We start from the raw sequence: 23,876 nt of genomic DNA, 5'->3' as shown, positions 1-23,876 counted from the left end.
TCTATTCTTGTGCCAACAGAACATTGACTTAATAACTATAACTTTATTGCAGTTTTTAATATTAATAGTCCAGCTTCTACAAAATTGTCTTGGCTATACTCACTGTTTGCATTTCCACGTAGATTTTTAGAATCTGTTTATCAATTTCCACTCAAAAATCTTCTGGGGCATTACTAAATTTGCATTGAATATATAAAGCAATTTTGGGAGAAACTATATCACAATAGCCCATAAACATGAACTATTATCTTTGCATTTATTGAGGACTTTAAAACTTTTCTGGCAATAATGTTTTGTATCACATCTTTTTTTAATGCAGGGCCTTCCTTATACTACATTCCCAGCACTACATCACATCTTTTGAAGGATTTATTGCTAAATATTTGATCATTTTTGATGCTACTATAATTATCTATTTTATATATCACTTTCTATTCTAGAATGAAGGTACACGATTCAATTTTGTATCTAGTGATCCTATCAAAGTCAATTAATTCAAATACTTTGCCAGTAGATACTTTCAGATTTTTAATGTACACAATTGTGTCATTTGTAAATAATGACTTATTTTTTTTCCTTTCCAATCTGTATCTTTCGTGTTTTTTCTACTTTATTGTGTTAGCCATAGCCTCCAATTGCATACTGAAAATACGTGGTAAGAATACATGGTTCTTCTTTCATTCTTGATCTCATGGGGAAAGTCAATAATTTACCTTATGTAATCCAAGCTCTAGTTTTTTTCATAGATTTTTTTTTTAATCAGATCAGGATGTTCCTATTTTACAGAGATGTTATCATAAATGGGTGTTTAATTTTATCAAACGCCTCTTCTTTGTAACTATTAAGATCATAGGACTTTTCACCTTTAAAAAAATTCTGGTGGATTCGATTGTTTTTCCTAGAGTTAACCCACCCTTTAAAAGTCTCACTTAGTTGTAACTGTTTCTTTTATAATACCACTTGATTCAGTTTGCTAATCTCGTGTTTAAGATTTTTGCCTTAACGGAGATGGCTAAGCCAGCCTTTTACAGTGAGAATATTTTTTACATGATCAGAGTGCGCTCTCAGGTGTTCACTTGGCAGGGTGCAGGCAGTGTGTGAGAGGTAAGTGGTGACTGCTAGGGTATTAAGAGGATAGGTGGAAATGGATAGTAGACTGACCATCATTTTAATGTATTTAATTAGAAATTTTCCTTAAGGTGATTTGGATATAATTTTTGAAGTTCTTTTCATTCACAATAAGAAAAAAGTAGACAGATAACCTTACATTCTCTGAACACCTCAAAATGAGATGGGTATTTCACACGCGCTGCTCCCTTTCCAGCCACCAGATGGCACCCAAGCTCCCACGACGCACTCAGGCCGCTCCCCCGGCTTCCCGGGGACTCGCACGGTTCCTGGGAGCGCGCACGTCCGTACCCGCGCGAATTGCAGAAGCCGTGGCCTTCCACATAGGGTACGTGCTGCACGGCCGCGCAGGTCCTGAGAAGCCGGACCCATGTGGAAGCTGCTACCTGTCGCGGGACCGGCTCGAGGTAAGGGTGGGAGAGAGATGTCGGGGTCCCGTTTTCCCGGAGCCCGAGCCGCGGGAAAGTCCCCTGAGCGGCGCTTCCGGTCCGTTCTGGCCGACTTCCGGCGCCTCCTTCATTTCCGCCCTGGGGTCTGGACGCGGGTTGCGGGAGCCGGGGGCTGGCGGGCGAGCCCGGTGTTCTTCCGGGGCGGCGCGGGGATTTGAACCTGGCTGTGGAGGGGCGGTGGGGCGGGCGCTTTCCCCGGCCCGCCACAGGCAGCCCTGGCCGTGAGCTGTCGCGGGCCGGACCCCGGGACCGCCGCACCTCACCCTGTCTGGAGCGCAGGGTTTATTTTTGGAAAGAAACACGCGGCAGTCACAGAAATGCGTACTTTGTTTTGTTTCAGACCCTTTCCCCATGACATCAGTAGAACAGGAAAAGTTGATTTCCCCCCTTCTTTGCACTTCAAGCAGTAGAAAATGTTTATCACATGTTCAGTAGGTTTCCTTTTGTATGGTCATTATGGGTTAAACGGGTACCTACGACTGGGTCATGTTCCCAGGAAGTTTACATTATGATTGGGAAAAAAAAGACCAGTGAAAAAAGGGGAAAACGCAAGAAGAAATGCATCCCTGTGGCTTGTAGCACCACAGAGGTAGGGCACAGATTTTGTTAGTGAGCAAGTAAGATTGAGTTCAAGAAACAGCTTAAGTTTTCCCCTTGGGTTTCCTGTAGTTGTAAAAGAAAGAAAAAAACTTTAAGACAAATTAAGTTGAGCAGTCTGTTTGAGGAAAGGAGGGTTCATGAGTCATGCATCACCCTGAACCACTAGCGATTCAGAGCGCTCCCACCCAGCACCTTGGCCAGGTAATATTGACATACAGGAAGTGACGTTACAGAAACATTGATTGGTTCCACCTTAGCATTTACCTTATTTTCCGGAATAGTGTGATGAAGTATTTACTGTATATGGGTGTGGTCTGATCACTGAATCCATTTAATCAGGTTTCAACTATAGCATTGCGATTTATTTGGTAGTACATGAAATTTATAAGTTATTTTCAGGGAGTACTGACTCCTCGAAAAATATTTTTCCCCTCTAGAAAAATGGTATAACTTTCCATCTATTTAAATGGTATCCTTCAGTGAGGCTTTGCTAGAAAACACAACTTTAATATGAAGTTGACTAATATTTAAGTAGTGAAATAAGTGTTTTATTTAAATATTTGTCATACCTATGTCATGGATATTGTACACATAGATATTTATTTGTATATTTCTGTGTGTTCAGTGTGCACTTTAAAAATTTTATATTTTTGCTTTCTCTTAGGAGAACCATGTAGACTTTTGACTGGTGTTGAGTATGTTGTTGGAAGGAAAAACTGTACCATTTTAATTGACAATGATCAGTCCATCAGTCGAAATCATGCTGTGTTAACCGCTAACTTTTCTGTAACTAACTTGGTATGTTTCTGATTTTATTTCTCTAGTTCACAGTAGGGGAGTTGAAATCACAAATGATTATCTCTAAGCAAATGTGAGAGAGTTCATAGGACCTTTTATGTCATGAAACTGTTTAGATTTCTTGTAGTGTTAACAAAATCAAATACTTGTGTTTGGGGCTGGAGTTGTGGCTCAGTGGTAGAACATGTACATAGTGTGTGTGAGACCCTGTTTGATCTCCAGCACCCCCCAAAACAAAAAAAAAGACATAACTGGCAGTGTTTCATGTGGTATTTGTTTATTTTGGTATTTGAATTTTCTCTTTTAGTATTATACACCTAAAGATTTAGAAACTCAGCGCAAGTAGGGGATACTTACTTTTAGTTACTTAGCGCTTGATGTTAGTCACTTTCCCTCAAAGTGATGGAATACCTACGATAAACAACCCGAAGGAGGGGAGGTTTATTTTGGCTCACAGTCTCAGTGGGTGGTTGCTTTGCCATGTTTGCTGTGGGCCTGTGGCAGCATCACACACCATGACAGGAACACTTGGAGGAGGCTGCTTACTTCATGGCAGCCAAGAAGCAAAGAGTGAGACAGGTCCCATTAACCCCTTTAAGGGTGTATTCCCAATACCTAATTTCCTTCCACTGGGCTCCATCTCTTAAGGGTCTGTTGTCTCTCAGTAGTACCATAAGCCTTTAGGAGAGACTACAGATCCAAGCCAAAGCACATTTGTGAATGGTTATTGTGTATCAGTCATTGTGCCAAGTCTGAGAATAGAAGAGTGAAGGGACCTTCGTGATTCCTGGTCATAGAGGTTATGTAGCTCCATGTGGACCGAGCCATTTCCCATAAAACATATGTTTGTTTCCACAGTAGGAATTGATATGTTTCACTAGGAAAAATAACTCTGTGTATGCCATGCTGCTCCTTTGAATTGCTTTGAAGTTGTTTCAATTAAGTATGAGTAATAAAAATATATAAAAATTTCTGCTTATAATAATACTTATGAAAAAAGGTTTATGGTACTAAAGAAAGAAAAGCCGTTATTTAGAACAGATTGTATATATGCAAAGGCTGGATTTGTTCAGTAATATTTTGGTTTTGTGTCTTTTTTTAGGCATAAAAAAACATTATTCAAATTGCTACACAGAAAGTAAACTACTATAAGACAGAAACTCTAACCAAAATTTATTCTTGTTGGACTAGTACTTACAATGTCACATTCATGATTTAAAGAGGAAAAGGCATTTTTTTAGAAATGCAATTGACATCTTATACCTGAAATAGATGGTATCAAAGCAAAAATTGACCAAATGTATGAAATTGAGGGGTCAGAAAAATCCCCATTGACTTATAAAAATAAAAAAAAAATTATGTTCTGAGAGGATTAATCCTGGATTAAGAAATTTCCTTAAGGGAAAGTTTAATTGCTGGTTGAGTAATCATTCCCTGAAGGCAACCAAAGAAGTAGCTATTGTCTGCCTAACTATTCCCCATTCAGAAAGTTAACTAATCATTTGTGAGCTTTTCCCCTGGAAATGATATTACTGAGTGATAAAAGACTTTACATTATTTATTGATTTTTTTTTTTCAGCAGCAAACAGGTGAAATTCCTACTTTAACAATAAAAGATAATTCTAAGTATGGTACCTTTGTTAATGAGGAAAAAATGCAGAATGGCCTTTCTCAGACTTTGAAGACAGGGGATAGAGTTACCTTTGGAGTGTTTGAAAGTAAATTCAGGTAAGGACTTCTTATATTAAAATGGATATCTTTATTTGACATCAACCAAATTCTAAAGGAAAAGTATATGGATAATGAATTGAAAACAATCCAGTTTTGTTCCTACTTGGCAAAGTAGTGAACTCGGTGCCCCATGGGGTTAGAGCATTTATCAGTCACAGGTAGTGATGAGGTTGAATGAGAGGTGAATGGTCCCTGAGAGCCTTTGTGGGACCTCAGTTGCTTGATTCCTCATAAGTGAAAATGTAATATTAACTTTGGTCTTTTTTTTTTCCTATTCATTGGAGCTCAAAACTTAGGAAGTAATAAGTTCATAGGTTAGGAAGTTTAATAACAAAAACTAACTATATGTATTGTGAGTGTAAAGATTGTCATCCCTACAATAATACAACTTTATGGAACTTATTTTCATTTACAGAGTAGAATATGAGCCTTTGGTTGCATGTTCCTCTTGTTTAGATGTCTCTGGGAAAACTGCTTTGAGTCAAGCTATATTACAACTTGGAGGACTTACAGTAAACAGCTGGACAGAAGAATGTACTCACCTTGTTATGGTATCAGTTAAAGTTACCATTAAAGTAGGTTGAATTTCTTTTTCTGTTAAATTCTGTAAACTTAAGCTTATCCACTGTAGACAGACTTTTAAAAAATTTTACTTTGAGACTATCAGAACTGTTACAGATTTCTGTCTTTCTTCTGCCTTTTTTAGTCCCTTTTCTTCTTTAGTCTGCCTTTTTCTTCTTCCTTTTTTAGGCTTTTCAGATAAACTGTTTATGTAAGATAAGAAGAAGCACATAAAATTATTTTCAGATTTTAATTAAACATTTTCAGAAAGGAATCATATCCTTTTACCAAGAAGTTTATTAGAGTTCATATTTTGTCTAAAAACAAAGAGACTAAAGATTAACTCCCCCCCTCCCATCTTCAAAGTTAGCATTTTGTGTCTCCTGTCAGGTTGTCTTCCTCCAGTTTGTTACCATTTTATGATCTCATGCTCTCTATTTAGTTTTTGATTTAAGTCCTTGTTCACAAAGATTTAAGTTCTTATAGTTTAATATTACCTTAACCTGCACAGTCTAGAGAAATGTGTCTGCCATTAGAAGATGCTATTATTTATTAAAACAGTGCTATTATTTTGATATATTTTCAGGTTTTGCATCTTTCTCAAATTTGTTTATGTCCAAAGCTAATTGAAGAATGACATTGGGAAGTGACTCATCTCCTTTTATGTAGGATGATTATAGATACATGGGATTCTTTGGGGTTAATATCTATATAGAAATGATTCAAAACTTTTAGTATTTGATATAATTAATTGAATGGAATATATGTATCATGCTAACGAGCGCCACAGAAGCTCTTGCTGCTCAGATTGAACCTTAAGTTAAATTTTTCCCTTGGTGGGATTATACCTGGACAAGAGTTTAATCTTTGCAAGTTTATGAAATTGATTTTATATATTCAGTGCCTGATTAGCCCCTGTAATATTAACATATGCTAATAAACCCAGAGATAGTAGATTCATAAATCAAAATGCCCATTGTTAATTTACAGTAGGGATACACCTTTCCAGTGATCAGAGTGTTTTGAGTGTGGGTTTCAGGAAATCCCTTTTATGATATTAAAGTAATTAAGAAATGGAGCAGTTATACACTTGGTTTGGTGGGTGTGAAACAAGATCAAAGGCAGGTAGATCATCCTGAGAGTTTTTACCAAGTCTGTGATAGACCTGGACATTATTCTAGTGACTGAGATGCTGGTGGCTGTTTGTGGATCTCTCCACTAGAGATAACAACATGACTTGGGGAATTTTTCATCCTTTTTCAGTCTTATTAGTATTTCTGATCTACTAATATGATATACCAAAAAAGAAAACTTTGTCATTTTTTTTGGTGAATTTTTTTTAAATGTTACTTTATGTCTTTAAAAACCACTGAATATTAGAACCAAAAGAGAACTTAGAACAAACTGAGGCAGACAAAAATTAAATAGCTTTCCCAGAGTCACCTGTGCACTAAGTCCATTGTTGAATTGCATATTTGGTAAAGGTAAAGATTTCTTTATACTAGAAGTTTACATCTCAAGTTGTGTTCTTGAGACATACCCTAAATCTGCTCCTGTTAGGCAATACCTTTTGTTACTAAAATCATATAGATATAAAGTCTTTAGTTGGATTATTTTCTAGTTATGACAAATCTTTAATTTTCATTTCCCACTGTAATATTTTCTAATCTTTTTAGATTTTGTGGTTGCATTTTGAGGCTCATAGCTTATTTACATAGTTTTCCTTTATATATTTAATACTGTATTGTTTTCTCATGCAGTAGATGTTAATGTTCTCCTTTCTACTGTATATTTTAATATTTTAAAATGTTTTTATAATTGGAATGCATTCTAAAATTCATTTATATTTTGTTAGGTTATTCCATCCTCTCCCAAAAGCAGTTTTTAAATTAATACTGTGATTTGTAACTTAAACTTAAGTGATTATATAGTACTTGTTTTCTAACCCTAAATAACAGTGACCAAATACTGTCTTCTATTTTATAAATTGTGCCGTTGTTATAAATTTAGAAGTATGAAAAGGAAAAAAGTGTAGAACAACCTTTTTGTAATTTATAACTTAAAACTTCTTTTTTAAGCTAAGGTATGAATATAAATTTACTAGTATTTTCTTTATTTTAGACAATATGTGCACTCATTTGTGAACGTCCGATTGTAAAGCCAGAATATTTTACTGAATTTGTTAAAGCAGTTCAGTCCAAGAAACAGCCTCCACAAATTGAAAGGTATATTGTATATTTTAAATGTAGTAATATATGACACATTGCTTTTATTTAGATTAATTCCCTCTTTAATGTCTCTTTCAGGATGTAGTAGTTGCTTTGATGGTGTAGTGTTATTAATGACAGGTTGTTTTCATTTTGTCAGCATATGGAGAAAGTATTCCCCAAATTCTTTGTTGGTTGTTTCTTATTTCCATGAGACAAGTGTTAAATAAATGCTAATGTTTAAGGAAAAAATTGAAGGACAACAAATGGCCCTGAAATGTGGCCAAAAGAGTTCATGTTTCAGTGCTAGGCATCTTGCAAGAGTAACCCCGGCACTGCACTGTACAGTAACTCTCTTCAGGAACCACCCCATCCAGGGCCTGGAATGTTAACAGCGCCATGGCCTTGAGTGTGGAGCCTCTTTCTTCTAAACATCAGCTGCCTCATTTTAAAAATGAGACTAATACTTGTTCAGGTTTTTTTTAAGTATTGAAATACAGTATTAAATACAGTATTTAAAGTCTGAGCATATCGTTTGGTATCATAATAAATGCTTGGCTTGCTAAAAAAAAAAAATTCATTGTTGCCCATTGTGGCAGCACACACCTGTGATCCCAGCACTGTGGGAGGTTGAGGCAAGAGGATCGCAAGTTCTTGATTACTGAGACTCTGTTTCAAAAACATTTTTTTTAATTCTCTTATTGGTACATTTTAGGTATACATTACGTTTGCATTTATCATTGGGTGCTGGTACCTGTACATGATGTATCTTGGTTCTTACTGTTTCCCCATTATCTGTGTGCCCTTCACCCCCTCCACCCTTCCCCATTTAGATAGACTTCATTTCCTTTTTTTTTTTCTTTTCTCATAATTTTTGCTTTCCCTTCTTTCCTTTCCCCTTCCCCTCCCACCACCCCTACTCCTTTGGACCTTTTCTTCCTATTTCAAATTATCAATTGTTCATTTTAATCATTTTAACCCTTATTTACACTTTCAGTTTCTTACACTAGAGAAACCAGTATTTACACTTGTGTGTCCTATTTATTTCACTTAAGAGTATGGCCTCAATATGCATCCATTTAGCTATAAATGTCTCTAGTTTCTCATTCTTTATGGCTGAGTAGTACTCCGTTTTATAAAAAAAAACACATCTTCTTTATCCAGTTTCCAGTGTATGGGCACTTGGGCTGTTTCCAAGCTTTAGCTATTACAAACTGTGCCGCTATAAACATGGGTGCACATATATCACTGTGGTATGCTCATTTAACTCTTTGGGGAAGATACCCAGCAGGGCAATAGCTGGGTCAAATGGGACCTGTAGTCCTAGTTCTTTGAGGTATCTCCATACTGATTTCCACAGTGGTTGTACCAGTCTGCACTCCCACCAGCAATGGAGAAGGGTTCCTTTCTCCCCACACCCCCGCCAGCATTTGTTATTGGTTGATTTCTTGATAGCAGCCATTCTTTCTGGAATGAGGTATAATCTCAGTGTTGTTTTCATCTACATCTCTCAAATGACCAGTGATATCGAACATTTTTTCATGTGTTTATTTGCTGTTTCTACTTCTTTGTGTGAGAAATGTCTGTTCATTTCAGATGCCCATTTTTGGATTGGGTCTTTCAATTTGGAAGGTCTGATTTTTTTTCAGTTCTTTATAGATTCTAGATAGTAGACCTTTGTCTGAGGAACAGCAGGTGAAAATATTTTCCCAGAGTATAGGTTGTTTCTTAGCTCTTGCAGTGGTTTCTCTTGCAGTACAGAAGCTTCTTAATAAGATGAGATCCCAGTTGTTGATTCTTTGTGCTAGTTCCCGTGCTACTGAGGTTTTGTTCATAAAGTCTTTTCCTGTGCCAGTGTCTTCAAGAGTTCTACCTAACTTACCTTCCAGCAAGTTTAGTGTTTCTGTTTTAATATTTAGATCTTTAATCTACTTCGATCTTAGTTTAGTGCGCGGTGATAGATATGGGTCTAGTTTTAATCTTTGGCAGGTTGAAATATAGTTTTTCCAGCACCATTTATTAAATAGGCTATCTTTCCTCCAATCAGGATGGTTGGCTCCTTTGTCAAAGATGAGGTGGCTGAGTATGTCTGGAGTTGTTTCTGCATTTTCTAACCTATTCCACTGATCCTCAGGTCTGTTCTTTTGCCAGTACCATGCTGTTTTTATTACAGTAGCTTTGTAGTATAGTTTCAAGTTGGGGATTGTGATACCCCCTGCCCTGTCTCTCTTGCTTAGAAATGCTTTTGCTATTCTGTATGGAACAGGGAAAGGGGACGTTACTAGAACCTCTGCAGTAAGTCCTAGTCTCCTGCGAGCCACGGCAGCACACAGTGAATTACAGGAAAGGTAGAAAAATGAGACTTTGAGAAGAAGCTGAGCTTTGAGTCTGATCAGTGCTGCTGTGAGCAGCAAAGACAAAACCCCCTAGCTTGCAGCACCTTTTATTCAGTACATGGGAGAAACAAATGTAACAAATGAATATGTAGAGTTCAGTACTTCACCTTGGGATAAACAAGGTGTAACAAAAGACTGGGGGGGCGGTGGAAATCTAAGAACAATGAGGAACTATGCAGATGAAGATTTGCTTCTTCCCAGGGTGCCTCCTGCAGGTGTGGTCTTGCCCAGGAGCATCACAGCATCACCTGATCACTAAGGCATCAGTTACGACAAGAGCCCAAAATGCAATTATGTCTCTGAATGCCATAGCTGGCCTATAGGTTTAAGAACTAGGCCTAATCAAATGATTTTTCCCTAGAACGTAGCATTGCTCCCAACACTATTCTAGGTCTCTTCTGGTTCCAAATGAATTTTTGAATTGTTTTTTCTAGCTCTGTGAAGTATATTGTTGGAATTTCAGTTGGTATTACATTAAATCTATATAGAAGTTTTGGGAATATGGCCATTTTCACTGTATTGGTTCTTCCCACGCAGGAGCAAGGGATGTCTTTCCATTTTCTTATATCCTCTTCAGTCTCTTTTTTCAGAGTGCTGTAGTTTTCAGTGTAGAGGTCTTTTGCTTCCTTTGTTAGGTTGATGCCTAGATATTTCATTTTTTTGGATGCTATTGTAAAAGGATTTGTTTCCCTAATTTCTCTCTCATTCAGTCTGTTATTTGTGTATAAGAAGGCTATTGTTTTTTGAGTGTTGACCTTGTATCCAGCTACTGTACTGAATCTGTCAGTTAAGTCTAGAAGTCTTTTGGTGGAGTTTTTTGGGTCTTCTATGTAAAGTATCATATCATCAGCAAATAATAACAGTTTTAACTTCTTCCTTTCTTATCTTTATTCCTTTTATTTCTTTCTCTTTTCTAATTGCTGTGGCTAATGTTTCCAGAACTATATTGAACAGGAGTGGTGATAGTGAGCATCCTTGTCTTGTTCCTGATTTTAGCATGAAAGTTTTCAGTTTTTGACCATTTAGTATGATATTGGCTGTTGGTTTTTCATAGATAGCCTTAATCAGGTGGAGATAAAGACCTATTCCAATTTTCTGTAGGGTTTTTATCATGAATGGGTTTTGGATTTTGTCCAATGCTTTTTCTTCATCTGTTGAGATGATCATATGGTTTTTGTCCTTGGTTCTGTTAATATAGAGTATTACATTTATTGATTTACTTATGTTGAACCATCCTTGCATCCCTGGGATGAATCGTACTTGGTCAGGGTGTATGATCTTCTTGATAACCCTCTGTATTCTGTTTGCCAGTATCTTGTTGAGGATTTTTGCATCTATGTTCATTAGGGAGATTGGTCTGTAGTTCTCTTTTTGGGCTGGTCTTGGAATCAAAGTAACACTTGCTTCCAGGAATGAATTTGGAAGCCTTGCTTCCCTTTCAATTTCCTTGATAAGTTTAAAGAGTAATGGCGTTAGTTCTTTAAATGTCTTGTAGAATTCCCCAGTGAAGCCATCACGACCTGGCCTTTTCTTTGTTGGTAAATTTTTTATTACATTTTCCATTTCGCTCATTGTAATTGGGGTATTTAGAATTTCTGTCTTCTTCATTTAACTTTGGCAATTCATATGTATCTAGGAATCTGTCCATTTCTTCTGTGTTTTCCATTTTACAGTACAGGTTCTTGAAGTAGGTATTGATCCTCTGGATTTCTACTGGGTCTGTTGTGACTTCACCTTTTTCATTCTTAATTGAATGGATTTGAGCCTTTTCTTTCCTTTTTTGATAAGGTTGGCTAAAGGTTTATCAATTTTATTTATTCTTTCAAAAAACCAACTCTTTGATTCATTGATTTTTTTGTATTCTTCTCGTAGTCTCCATTGCATTGATTTCTGTTCTGATCTTTATAATTTCCTATCTTGTACGAGCTTTGGGTTTGTTATGCTCTTCTTTTTCTAGCAGCTTGAGGTTCTGCATTAGGTTATTTATTTGACTTCTCTGTTTTCCTAATATGGGCATTCACTGCTGTGAATTTCCCATGTAGAACTGCTTTCATCGTGTCCCATAGATTCCTGTATGTTGTACTGCCATTTTCATTTCCTTATAGAAACTGTCTAATTTCTTCATTAATTTCCTGTGTGACCCGTTGTTTGTTCAGGAGGGTGTTACTCAGTTTCCATGTGTTTGTGGGGGTTTTGCCATTTCTTATGTTATTGATTTCCAATTTTACTGCATTATGGTCTGATAATATACAGGAGGTAACTTCAGTTCTTTTACATTTACTTAGACATGTCCTCTGAGCTAGCATGTGGTCTATTTTGGAGAATGACCCTTTTGCAGCCAAAAAGAATGTGTATTCTTATTTTTGGGGGTGGAACACTCTGTAAACATCTATTAAGTCCATTTGTTCAATAGCTTGGTTCAGTTCTAGAATTTCATTGTTAATTTTTTGTCTAGATAATCTGTCTTTTTGTGATAGTGGGGTATTGAGGTCCCCCACTACAATTGTATTAGTGCTTATTTTGTTTTTCCTGTCCATTAATATTTGTTTTATATAGTTGGGGGCATTCATATTTGGTACATATATATTTAGAATTGTCATCTCTTTCTCTTGGATGGTTCCCTTCACAAGGATGTAGTGACCATCTTTGTCTCTCTTAGTTTTGGTTTGAAATCTGCTTTCTCTGCAAATAAGATGGTTACCCCTGCTTTTTTCTGGGTTCCTATGGCATGGAGAACTGTTTTCCATCCTTTTACTTTTAGTCTATGAATTTCGTTTTGAGTTAGGTGTGTTTCTTCTATACAGAATACTGTTGCATTTTGCTTCTTAATTCTGCCAGTCTGTTGCTTTTGATTGGTGAATTGAGGCCATTAACATTGATGGTTATAATTCATAAATATTGACTCATCCTTGTCGTGATGTTTTACTTTTGTTGGCTCTTTTATTATTTTTTCCCCCTTTCCCTTTAGTTTCTTACCTTGCCTGGTGGCTTCCCTCTGTTGGGCCTCATGGAGTTGTGACCTTCATTGTTTTTTTCTAGGATATTGTTTAGAATTGCTTGTAGTGCTGGTTTGGTGTTCTTGAAATTTCTCAGGTGTTCTTTGTTGTGGAAGTATCTAATTTCCCCATCAATTCTGAAAGATAATTTTGCAGGATATAACAGTCTAGGTTGGAAGTTATTTTCTTTTAGGGCTTGAAATACTTCACTCCAGGCTGTCCTTGGTTTGAAGGTTTGTGTTGAGAAGTCTGCCATGATTCTGATGGGCTTTCCTTTGTGGGTGATTTGTTTCTTTTCTCTAACTGCTTATAGGATTTTGTTCTTCTGTTGGGTTTCTGGGATCTTAACTATTGTATGTCCAGGTGTAGATCTTTCTTCATCGTGATTAGTTGGAGTTCTGTATGCCTCACTTATCTGTATGTTCAATTCTCTGCCTCTGTCTAGGACATTTTCAGCTATTCTGTGAACAGTTTTTCTATGTCAATTGTACTTTCTCCTTTTTTTTCATGGACTCTTATCAGTCTTATGTTATTCTTCTTTGCATCAACTAGCAGCTGCTGGATTGATTTCTCATGGTCCCTTACTGTTTTTAAGAAATCTCTGTTTTCATGGTCCTTAACTGCAATCCTGACTTCTATATCTGATATTCTGTCTTCAGATTCCCTTAATCTGCTGTGCATACTTTCAGTGGAATTTTTAATCTCCTGAATATCTGTTTAAATCTGTTTCACAGATTCCATTTCTTTCTTTTTTTTTTTTTTTTTTTTTGGCACTGGGGATTGAACTCTGGTCCTTGTGCATGCGCAGAAGGCGGCAAAACCATTGAGCTAAATTCCCGGCCCTCCATTTCTTTCTTTCTTTCTTTCTTTCTTTCTTTCTTTCTTTCTTTCTTTTTTTTTTTTTGGTGCCTGGGATTGAACTCGGGACCTTGCACTTGTGAGGCAGGCGGTGGAACCATTGAGCTAAATCCCTGGCCCTCCATTTCTTTCTTAGGTCGGGCGATCATGGTTTCCATTTCTTTCTTATTACTGGGCATTCATAGCTTCTAGATGTTTCTGCTTGTCTATTTTTTCTTAATCTGTTTCTGTTCTAGAGCCTCTAATCATGTCTTTCACTCTGCCCACCATCTCTGTAGTTATCTGGGAACTTATTTCTGCTTTAAATTTTTCTAGAGCCTCATTCATCTGTTTTGTTACTTCCTGTGCTATCATTTCAGGGTGTCCAGGTTGTTGATTATCAGATTTTTCTACCTCCTTTTCCCCAGAATTTACCCTTGGTGGGGTGGAAGTCTGAGTTTGTGGTTTGCTCAGATGTCTTCTCATTTTTGTTTTTGGTACTGTCCTTGGTTTAATTCCTGGGTTGATACTTCGAAATTGCTTGTTGTAAGTATCTTTGTTGCTTGTAATTACAACCCCGTATAGAATGATTGCTTCTCAGAGGTGTCTTCCGGATATAGCTGGTCTTTAGGTTTTGAGTCTCTAATGACTCTGAGGCTGTCTCATTTTCATTATACCAGGAAGGACCACTGACTTCCATTGACTGGTCAATCACAACACCTTAACCCAGGTGATACAATCAGCAACACAATAGCATCAAGTACCTCTTAGAAAAATGACAGTTTGTGAAAGTTATTAATCTGTCACCTTTAACTGTTTGAATTAAATCAAAATCAAGGACCCACCCAACATATGTTGTTTATAGTGAATAAACTCTTCAGTATAGCAGCTTTACCCTTCGGGATGGGGAGTTAGAAGGAGTTGGGGAGGGAGGGATAGGTAGAAGGATAGGGGAAGGTTAACAGTGAGGCCAGAGAAGGAAAAAGAGAATCAAAGAAAAATAAGAAATCTGAATTAGGGCCAGAATAGGAACAAAATGGGAGATGAAGAACAGTGTGGGAGAACAAGAGAGTGAGTGAGAAAGGAAAGAGAAAAGAAAGAAAAAAAATAAGAGAAAAATAAAAATTTGAAAAGAGTAGGAAAAAAATTAAAAATAAGCAAAAAAGCCCAATAATAATAATTTTGGAAATAAAAAATGAAAATGAAGGGCCTCCTTCAGGGTCTGTCTCTGCTGTCACAGTAGATAACGTGGGCAGCAGTGTGCAGATATAAGTCAATGAGTCTCAGCAAGCTAGTCACAGCCTCGTGGGATTCAGGCAGATTTCTGGCGGCAAGTCCCAAGTTCAGCTCCCTGTCCTCCTGCAGGGTTGAACTCTGCAGGGTTATACTGCAGGTTCCAATTGCCCTTTCCCCGAAGGTAGTCCAGGTTCTGATGGGAGGTGATGATGCCTCCAACTTACCCAGTACGGTGGTCTGGTGTCCCCTTTGTCTTTGTAGTGTGGAACCAGGTAGCGGTGCAGCCAAGGGAGCGGGGGCGGGGGGGGGCGGTTAAGTGGATCACCGCCATGGGCGTGGCCAGTGGCTAGGGGTCCTCACCTTCTGGCTGGTCATCGCCAGTGTGCTTGGCATGGGCTGGATGGGGTGGGGCTCCTGGCAATCCTGGACCTCTCTCTCCAGCACCCCGCCGGTGTGCTTGGCGCGGGCTGGATCCTCTGTTTCAAAATTTAAGAAAAATTAAAAAGGGGATGGAATTTAACTGAGTGCAGACACTCTGGGTTTAATCCCCAGTACTGTCCAAAAAAATGTTGCTAATTGCAACAACATTTGGGAAAATTTGTAGTAGTTTTTTTTGTTGTCAACACTGTCAAATTGGTGAACCATCAGACTAGGGGATCTCTCTACTGTATATATTATGTTAGTGATGGTTTGAGGTAATATTAATTATGGTTGAAGAGGAAAATATTTGATACTTTTTTCAGATTGCATGATGAAAATGCTGGAGGCTTTAATGGTAGATATTTGTAGTTAATTTAATAGCAGGTGAACTTAAAAAATGTCAATAGAGTATAATCAGTATATCATAACAGATTGTGTATTTGTAAGCTCATCTTTATAGGACAATTTTTAGTATTTGAAAAGGTTTAAAAATTAACATGTTTTATAAGATCAGAGTTTTATGACCAGTTTTAAACTATTACTAGCTGTAATAAGCTATTTTTCCCAGTGCACAGTTTTTTAGGGACTATTTATAATTATATTGATAGTGGATATCTGCTTTTAACAGTAGCCAAAAATCAGATTTTTCTCTTGATAGGTTTGATCTGGGAGATTTCTTATATTTTATAACCTGGTTAACAGATAATTAATATTTTTTTAACTCTGGAAAACAATTCTTCAATTTTTAAATGGATTATTTCCATCTTGAGTCTTATATCCTGTGAAAATATGAAAACATGGGTCTCTCCTCAAGAAACTTTATTTATGTACTATAGACTTGCACTATTTCAACATGACATTTTGCCCAGAAGCATACTGATGGACCTGTCTGGGAGAGTCCATAATTAGTCTAAATAATAATCCCAGCTACAGATATAAGCCATTGTTAATTCTAGATTACTTGAAGGTGTAGGGTCTGATAAGTTTTTACTTAGACATAATGTCTTTACAAAGATGTAATGTCTTTTATGATCTTGGAAATTTTAGAATTTGTCATTGAGTCCACCCCTTTTTTTTTCAGATTTTCAGGTCTGTTTAACTTGAAGCTGTTTTTGACTATAAGTTCAGCGTAGTTTCTTTTGATTCAATTTCTGACACCACTGACGTACATTACTATAATAAAACATCTCTACTATAAAATTGTTCAGTAAGTTTTATTTGACTGTTGACCAAGAAAGACTATTACATTAGCCCATATTTGATTATGGCAATTGAGAATCAAATTTTCAGTATTATTTTAAAATACATAATCACTTGTCTTAATAGATTCCTATACCTATGTGGTTCCATTTCGGTATACTTGTTGAAGACTTATTTGACTGAGTGCTTCATTATTAATAGAAAAATAATTATTTTAAGTATTAACTGTAATGAGTTACAAAAAGGAAATAAATTGCAGTGACTCTTATTACACAAACACCTCCCCTTTTTATTCGGAAAAGGCATAATCACTAGTCCTGAATTTAAATTAGGATGCATACTATAATATCTTTATCCAGCAAAAAATACATACTGATTCAGTACAAGTATCTCTCTATCTCTACATGTTTGCACTGTCATCAAGCAATAGGGTAAGCCAGGGCCAGTGATTTAGCTCAGTGGTTCCACTGCCTGCTGTGCAAGGTCCCGAGTTCGATCCCTGGTACCAGAAAAAAAAAAAAAGAAAGAAAGAAACAGGGTAAGCCAAATTTACAGCTTCAGATACCTGGCATGATTTGTGATATCTCATTGTTGTAAACCATCCTGGTGTAGATGGCTATTCTGACTCCATTTAAAAGAAGTATTTACTTTAGATCATGTATACTCTAATAGGGGAAGTTTATTAAAGATATATGTTGGGCCAGGGATTTAGCTCAGTGGTTCCACCGCCTGCCTGGAAAGTGCAAGGTCCAGAGTTCGGTCCCCAGTACCAAAAAAACAAAAGATGTATGTATCTGAATGTGAGAAAATTACCACTTAGAAAAAAGGAGTTTGCTTTTAATTTTACAAAGTACCGCGTATCATGATGTGCTCTCTCAATTTATTTTGAACAAATGTTCTAGACCCTTCTCTGGGTCTCTTGCAGTCATAAACAACTTGCTGCATATGCCAGAATACACAGGCCCCACAGCCCTTTGAGCAGGCCATTTCTCAGAGTTAACTTCTGGATTAACAAATCTTGAAAGGTAAGGTAATGATTCCCTCCAGAGCCAAAGAACAGGCTGGCTTGTAGGTCACTATGAAACTTGCTGGTTCCCAAGTTCAGTGTTCCCTGTTCCTGTAACACAAACCACTGTGTGCATCTTTTATGTCTTCTGCGTGAAACTTGGTCCCAAGAGGAGACCTAGCACAACCTTTCAACCTTTTGTAATTTAGATAACTTTTGATTCATATGCATTTAGTATGTGTTATGATTGTCACCTTGGATTATTTTGAGAAAAACCAGTTCTGTCACGTATGGCTTCTGTCTCCATATTTCTAGAAAATACATTTAGATGCTTGTTATCTTTTTGTCCCAGATAACACTATTAAAAAACAACTTAGAGGGCTGGGGATATAGCTCAGTGATGCTGCACCTGCCTGGCAAATGCAAGGTTCTGAGTTCAATTCCTGGTACCATCCTATAACCCAGTACCTGGGAGGCTGAGGCAGGAGGATTGATGTGAGTTTGAGGCCAAACTGGGCTACATAATGAGTTCAAGGCCAGCCTGAACTGTAGTGAGACCCTGTCTCAAAAACAAAAATAAAAACTTCAAAATGGTATTATGTAAATTAATCTTTTATATTATGATATAATTGCTCCATTTATGAATTTAGTAAACATACAGAATAGTATATAATTACAGTATACTTTAATTATTTTTACAGTTTTTACCCACCTGTTGATGAACCAGCCATTGGAAGTAAAAATATTGATCTGTCAGGACGACAGGAAAGAAAACAAATCTTCAAAGGGAAAACATTTGTATTTTTAAATGCCAAACAGGTAATATTATAAGCTAAATTTTCCTAAAGACAACATTACAAACTCAGATGCATTAATACTCAGTGATAGTTGTTAATGCATTTTGTTTGGGGATTTCTTGTAGAAGTAGAAGAAAAACTGCCCAGGAACTAGAACCTACCTAGTTAGATCATATGTATTTGAGGTTTATGTAAATACATAAATGGAGAGGACACAAAACTTTTAAGTCCTAACTTCTTCAGTTAGTAAATTTCTATGGAATGCCTCCTGTGTGTCTTTTGTAGGAAAAAAAATCACGCATGTAATCCCACATTTTGAGAGCTGAGTCACAAATGTGATGAGGAAGGGCAACAGTGTCGTGGTTTGGCTCCAAAGGGTACAGGGACACTACTGACCTAGGGATTTTTCTCCTCAGTATAGAAGCTCATATTACCCAGTCAGGAAATAGAATGAATTCCTCTATTTATATTCCTTTTTTCTTATATAAGAATGGACTTGAAAAATTGTGACTATTACATTACCTTTAAAAAAAAGTTTCTTTCCATTTTCAGCATAAGAAATTAAGTTCAGCAGTTGTTTTTGGAGGTGGAGAAGCTAGGTTGATAACCGAAGAAAATGAAGAAGAAGATAGTTTTTTTTCAGCTCCTGGAACTTGTGTTGTTGACATAGGAATAACAAATACACAGATCTTAATTCCTGACTCCCAGAAAAAATGGATTCACTCAATTATGGATATACTCCAAAGGTACAGAATTATACTTTATTAGTTAAAAAAATGCAGTTAGTGGGGCCGGGGATTTAGCTCAGTGGTTCCGCCACCAGCTTCGCAAGCTCAAGGTCCCGAGTTCGATCCCTGGTACCAAAAAAAGAAGTGCAATTAGTAGATTTTATACATAATTAATTTTGTTAGATTCTGCTTATCAATATAAATGTAGATGCAGGAATTACTACTATAAGGGTTTTATCACATAGTTTACTTAAGAATTGACTGTGACTTGTATGCCAGAAAAGAGTATTTTTATACATAATAGTTTTATCTAAATATATTTTTGTTACTTGAATAGAATTTGAGGAAGTCATCAATTAATAAAGTAATACAAAGGTTTTCTGCAGAAAATGTTGAGGTTAAGACTCAAACTAAAATTTTTGAAATTACCTAGAACTGAAATGTTGATTATTACCCATTAAAAAATACATATATTGGGGCCGGGAATTTAGCTCAGTGGTTTTGCCACCTGCTGTGCAAGCACAAGGACCCGAGTTGGATCCCAGGTACCAAAAAAAGTGAAAAAAATATATATATTGCCAGGCGTGGTGGTGTAGACTTGCAGTTCCAGCACTCTGGGAGGCCCAGGCAGGAGGTTTGCAAGTTTAAGGCCAACCTGGGCAACTTAGTGACTTAGCAAGACCCTATCTTTTTTTTTTTGGTACGGGGAATCGAACTTGGGTCCTTGTGCTTGCGCAGCAGGCGGCAAAATCACTGAGCTAAATCCCTGGCCCACAAGACCCTATCTTAAAATTAAAAATTTTCAAAATAGATGGGATGGAGGCTGGGGATTTAGCTCAGTGGTTCCACTGCCTACTTTGCAAGCGCAAGGTCTCAAGTTCGATCCCTGGTACTAAATAAATAAATGGGATGTAGCTCACTGTGTAGACCCTGGGTTTAGTCCCCAGTAGTACTACAGGAGGAAAAAAAAACACGTAAAGATTTCTGTCGTTACATGGGTTACTATAGGAAAGCAAAGGAAAAAATATCAGATAACTTAGAATAGTGTTTGTAGTAGGGAGACTTACGTAAAAGAGCTACATCAAAGGTTTATTTTCTTAAACTATATTAGTATTCAATAGTCTTAGCATTTTTGAAACAAAAAAGTATTGTACAAATACCAGACTTGGACACTCAGATAACTAAATTTCTGTTCACCTAGCAAAAAGTAGTTGGGACCTAGAGTTTTATATGTCTGAAACACTCATGGTCAGTTCCCTGCCAAAGATTGATTTTTCCTAGCTGGACTTCTGACTATGGAATTCCTTTTTTTTTTTTTTTTTTTCCTTTTACAGATTTCTTGAAAGAAAAGTAAAATTTTAATCACGTGTTCTGTATGTTATTACTTAATAAAGATATATTAACTAATATTTTTTAAAATCTATAACAAAAATACAACAAAATGTACTATATTATTCTAGTGTCTTAGATCAAATTTGAGATTGGAATAAACTAATAAAAGATTAAGATCTGTGTACACAAAGTATAAAACTATAGAAGGAAATTTTAAGAGCCTAAATAAATGGTGAGAGATGCCATGCTTGTGAAGAGAAAATGATTAAAATTACGTAAATTACTCATTTTCCGCAAGTAAATTTACAGAGTCAGTGGAATTCCTAATCCAACAAGGCTTTTGAAAAGATAATACTAAACATGTACGAAAAAATAAAGGACCAAGAATAGTCAGGATTCTTTTGAAGAAGGGCAGAAAAAGACCTGTCACCAGCCATGAGAACTTAATCAAATTTACAGTAATTAAGACAATATAGTAAATACTTGGATACAAAGATACACAGATTTATCCAAGGAACAAAGCTAAAAACAAAGCCATGTGTATATGAACTTTGGCATAAAGTAGAATCTCAGATATATTTAAAACATTTCAACTCAGAATGTCAAAATACTAGTAAAAATTAGAACTATAGATATCTTTTTAAATCTATCAATAGGAAGAATTAAAATACAAAAAGTGACTGTAAAAAGGATAATAATTTTCACTGTATTAAAATTAAGACCTTTTTTTCTGGCAGTACAGTACTGGGGATCAAACACGGTACTTTTATACTCAGCCCTTTTTATATGTTTTTTTTAAATTCTCAGATTGGATCTTGCTAAGACACCCAGGCTGGCCCTGTGCTTGCAATCTTCCTGCTTTAGTCTCTGTAAATTCTGGAATTACAGGAATGGGCCATTATGCTCAGCTACAGGTTTTTTTTGTTTGTTTTTTGGGTTTTTTTGGTACCGGGGATTGAACTCGGGACCTTGTGGTTGCAAGGCAGGCAGCAGAACCACTGAGCTAAATCCCCGGTCCTACAGTTTTTATTTTTTAACACATTAAACAGGTTAAATTATAAAGTGTTAATAGATTTCCTAATGCACATAAGTGAAAAAAAGATTAACATTGAGAAAATACAGGTAATTTCTACAAGTCAAAAAGAATAATACACAAATATGTAATTAAAATATGTCCAACAACTGCACTCTTGGGTATTTATTCCAGTGAAATAAAAACTTATGTAAAAGAATGTTCATAACAGCTAAGTCACTAAGGTGACCACAGGATTCAGGATGACAGTTATTCCATTAAGTGGGACACAAGGCTAGTGGTACCATGTACAATGATTAGTGGTAGGTTACTTTCAGTTATCTACCTTGTATTCTGGATGGCAGATTGTTATTTTTGTACAATGCCGAGGGACTAGGAGAGGAGAGGAGACGATAAAAAATAACTATCTTAATAACAGGAAAAGCCTAAGGTAGTACGTATTCTCTGACACTATTACATGTGAATGACATTGTCTTTTTAATTACATTTTCTAGGTGTTTGTAGCATGTATTAATTCATCTCATATTCATCTTATATTCAGCCATTTTGCTAGACTTCTGATTATCTGTAATCTTTTAAAAAATAAATTATGTATATGTAATAGCTCTGTCTTCCTTTGTAATCTTTTTGCTTCTGATACCTCTTTCATTTTTATTGAGTTCCACCTCAGACCTCTAGAACAGTGTTGAATAGAAGATGAAATAGTAGCTGTGATTATCTTATTATTGACTTTAAAGAAATCCTTCCCATGTTTCCCCATTTGGTGGTATAATTTCTGTGTAGCATTATTATCCAGTATATGTTAAAATTTTTATTTTTATAACTAATATACATCAAATAAGAGTTTCAAGACAGGGAATGGGGAAAAAATGAGAACCAAGATACATCATGTACAGGTACAATCACCCAATGATAAATGTAAACGTATTTATACCTAAAATGTACCAATAAAAGAATTTACGCAAAAAAAAAGTTTCAAAAAAATCAGTAGGTTAATAAAATACTAGTTTAAATTGCTTGAATTATAAATACAGTAGGTAGGTCCATTCCGTTACTTGACTATAATGCTTTTTAAAAGTCTTATTCTTTTTAATATAAATGTTATAATTGTACATATAGTTGGACCCTATTTAAATTAATTCAGCCCACAAACACATACTAAGAATTTTACATTAATACAACCACTTAAGACATCTTTGGACTAATTATTAAAAGTTTTTTTTATAGGGCCTGGGATTTAGCTCAGTGGTTCTGGCACCTGCCTTGCAAGTGCAAGGTCATGAGTTCGATCCCTGGTACCAAAAAAAAAAAGTTTTTTTATAGCTCTTTAAAATTTGAGGTGTAGTTTCTATGTAGCATTGTATGTGTTACATTAAATGTTCTTTGTTTTATAGTCAATCATATTACAAAATATAGACTCTTAATAAGATTCCTTTAATAAAATACCTTAATATATGTAAACTTGATAAAAGGACTTGTGTACTAAACATACGCACACGTATAGATACAGCTTATGTAAGGTGATTTCTCCCTTCTTCCCCACTCCCTTCTTCTTTTAAGTTTTATCTTGGATCATAGTAATCATAGATTTGTTTGTAAAAGTCTATTTTATTGTTTCTGTTAGATAATACTGTTTTCTTATTCTGAAAATTATGAAATTATAGAATGTTAGAACTGGAAAGATCTGTATTCTTTCCCCTAGTATCCTTTGCTCATCTCATTTTATAGATGAAGTTAATTGAAGTATTTAAAAGTATGGACTTGTCCCAAGGTAACATTGCTCCAGTGAGTAAGCTAATACTCTATGCATTTTAAATTCTATCCATATCATAAAATTCAGATATCCTTGAAATAGGATAAAAAGGGGAAGGGTAGGAGATTTGGAAAGAAAGTGAGAAAAGAATTAAGATGTGTTATGTACATCTTGCAACTCCCCACAAAAATGGTAATCATGTACTACAAACATGTATTAATAAATACAAAAAAGATTGATTCAGCTTGATATCATTTTAATAAAAGTGATTATCTTTAATATATTGTCTCTTTTGTTTTGTTTTGTTTTGTTTTTGCGGTACTGGGGATCAAACTCAGGACCTTGCACTTGTGAGGCAGGTGTCACTGAGCTAAATCCCCAGTCCTTTAATGTATTGTCATACTTAAATTATTTTTCTAACAGGCAGGGTCTTAGACCTATTCCTGAAGCAGAAATTGGATTGGCAGTTATATTCATGACTACAGAGAGTTATTGTGATCCACAGGGCCAGCCAAACACAGGTAATTAAAGCATTATTTCGTTGATTCTTTAGCAACTTTGTTACGTAAATTGATAATAGACTGTAAGCACTTTACTGTTTTGTCAAATGTGACCATGTTTACTTTCTTTCATAACTCTATTTATACATTTACTTATTCAAGAAATAT

The 23,876-nt window shown here is 36.0% G+C and overlaps 1 protein-coding gene across 3 annotated transcripts in view; it reads left to right on the top strand.

Annotated features, from left to right (window-relative positions):
• Window positions 1-1,360: 1,360 nt before the first annotated feature.
• Window positions 1,361-23,876, top strand: part of Nbn (nibrin) — a 46,777-nt gene continuing 24,261 nt past the window's right edge. For 2 of the 3 annotated variants that reach the window (XM_087190566.1, XM_087190563.1), the window contains exons 1-8: window positions 1,361-1,535; window positions 2,842-2,975; window positions 4,555-4,703; window positions 5,122-5,281; window positions 7,389-7,492; window positions 18,267-18,384; window positions 18,915-19,108; window positions 23,632-23,729. In XM_087190566.1, coding sequence (XP_087046692.1) covers window positions 1,499-1,535; window positions 2,842-2,975; window positions 4,555-4,703; window positions 5,122-5,281; window positions 7,389-7,492; window positions 18,267-18,384; window positions 18,915-19,108; window positions 23,632-23,729 — 994 coding nt within the window. In that variant the 5' untranslated portion in view covers window positions 1,361-1,498. The remainder of the gene's footprint in view (window positions 1,536-2,841; window positions 2,976-4,554; window positions 4,704-5,121; window positions 5,282-7,388; window positions 7,493-18,266; window positions 18,385-18,914; window positions 19,109-23,631; window positions 23,730-23,876) is intronic. The other variant, XM_087190565.1, reaches the window with a different exon arrangement.

This window comes from Heterocephalus glaber, unplaced genomic scaffold (assembly GCF_053883595.1).
Source record: "Heterocephalus glaber isolate CG9 unplaced genomic scaffold, H.glaber_assembly_v1.0 deba00001553, whole genome shotgun sequence".
In the NCBI taxonomy this organism is placed as follows: domain Eukaryota; kingdom Metazoa; phylum Chordata; class Mammalia; order Rodentia; family Bathyergidae; genus Heterocephalus; species Heterocephalus glaber.
This window is presented reverse-complemented; position numbering and strand designations above follow the sequence as displayed.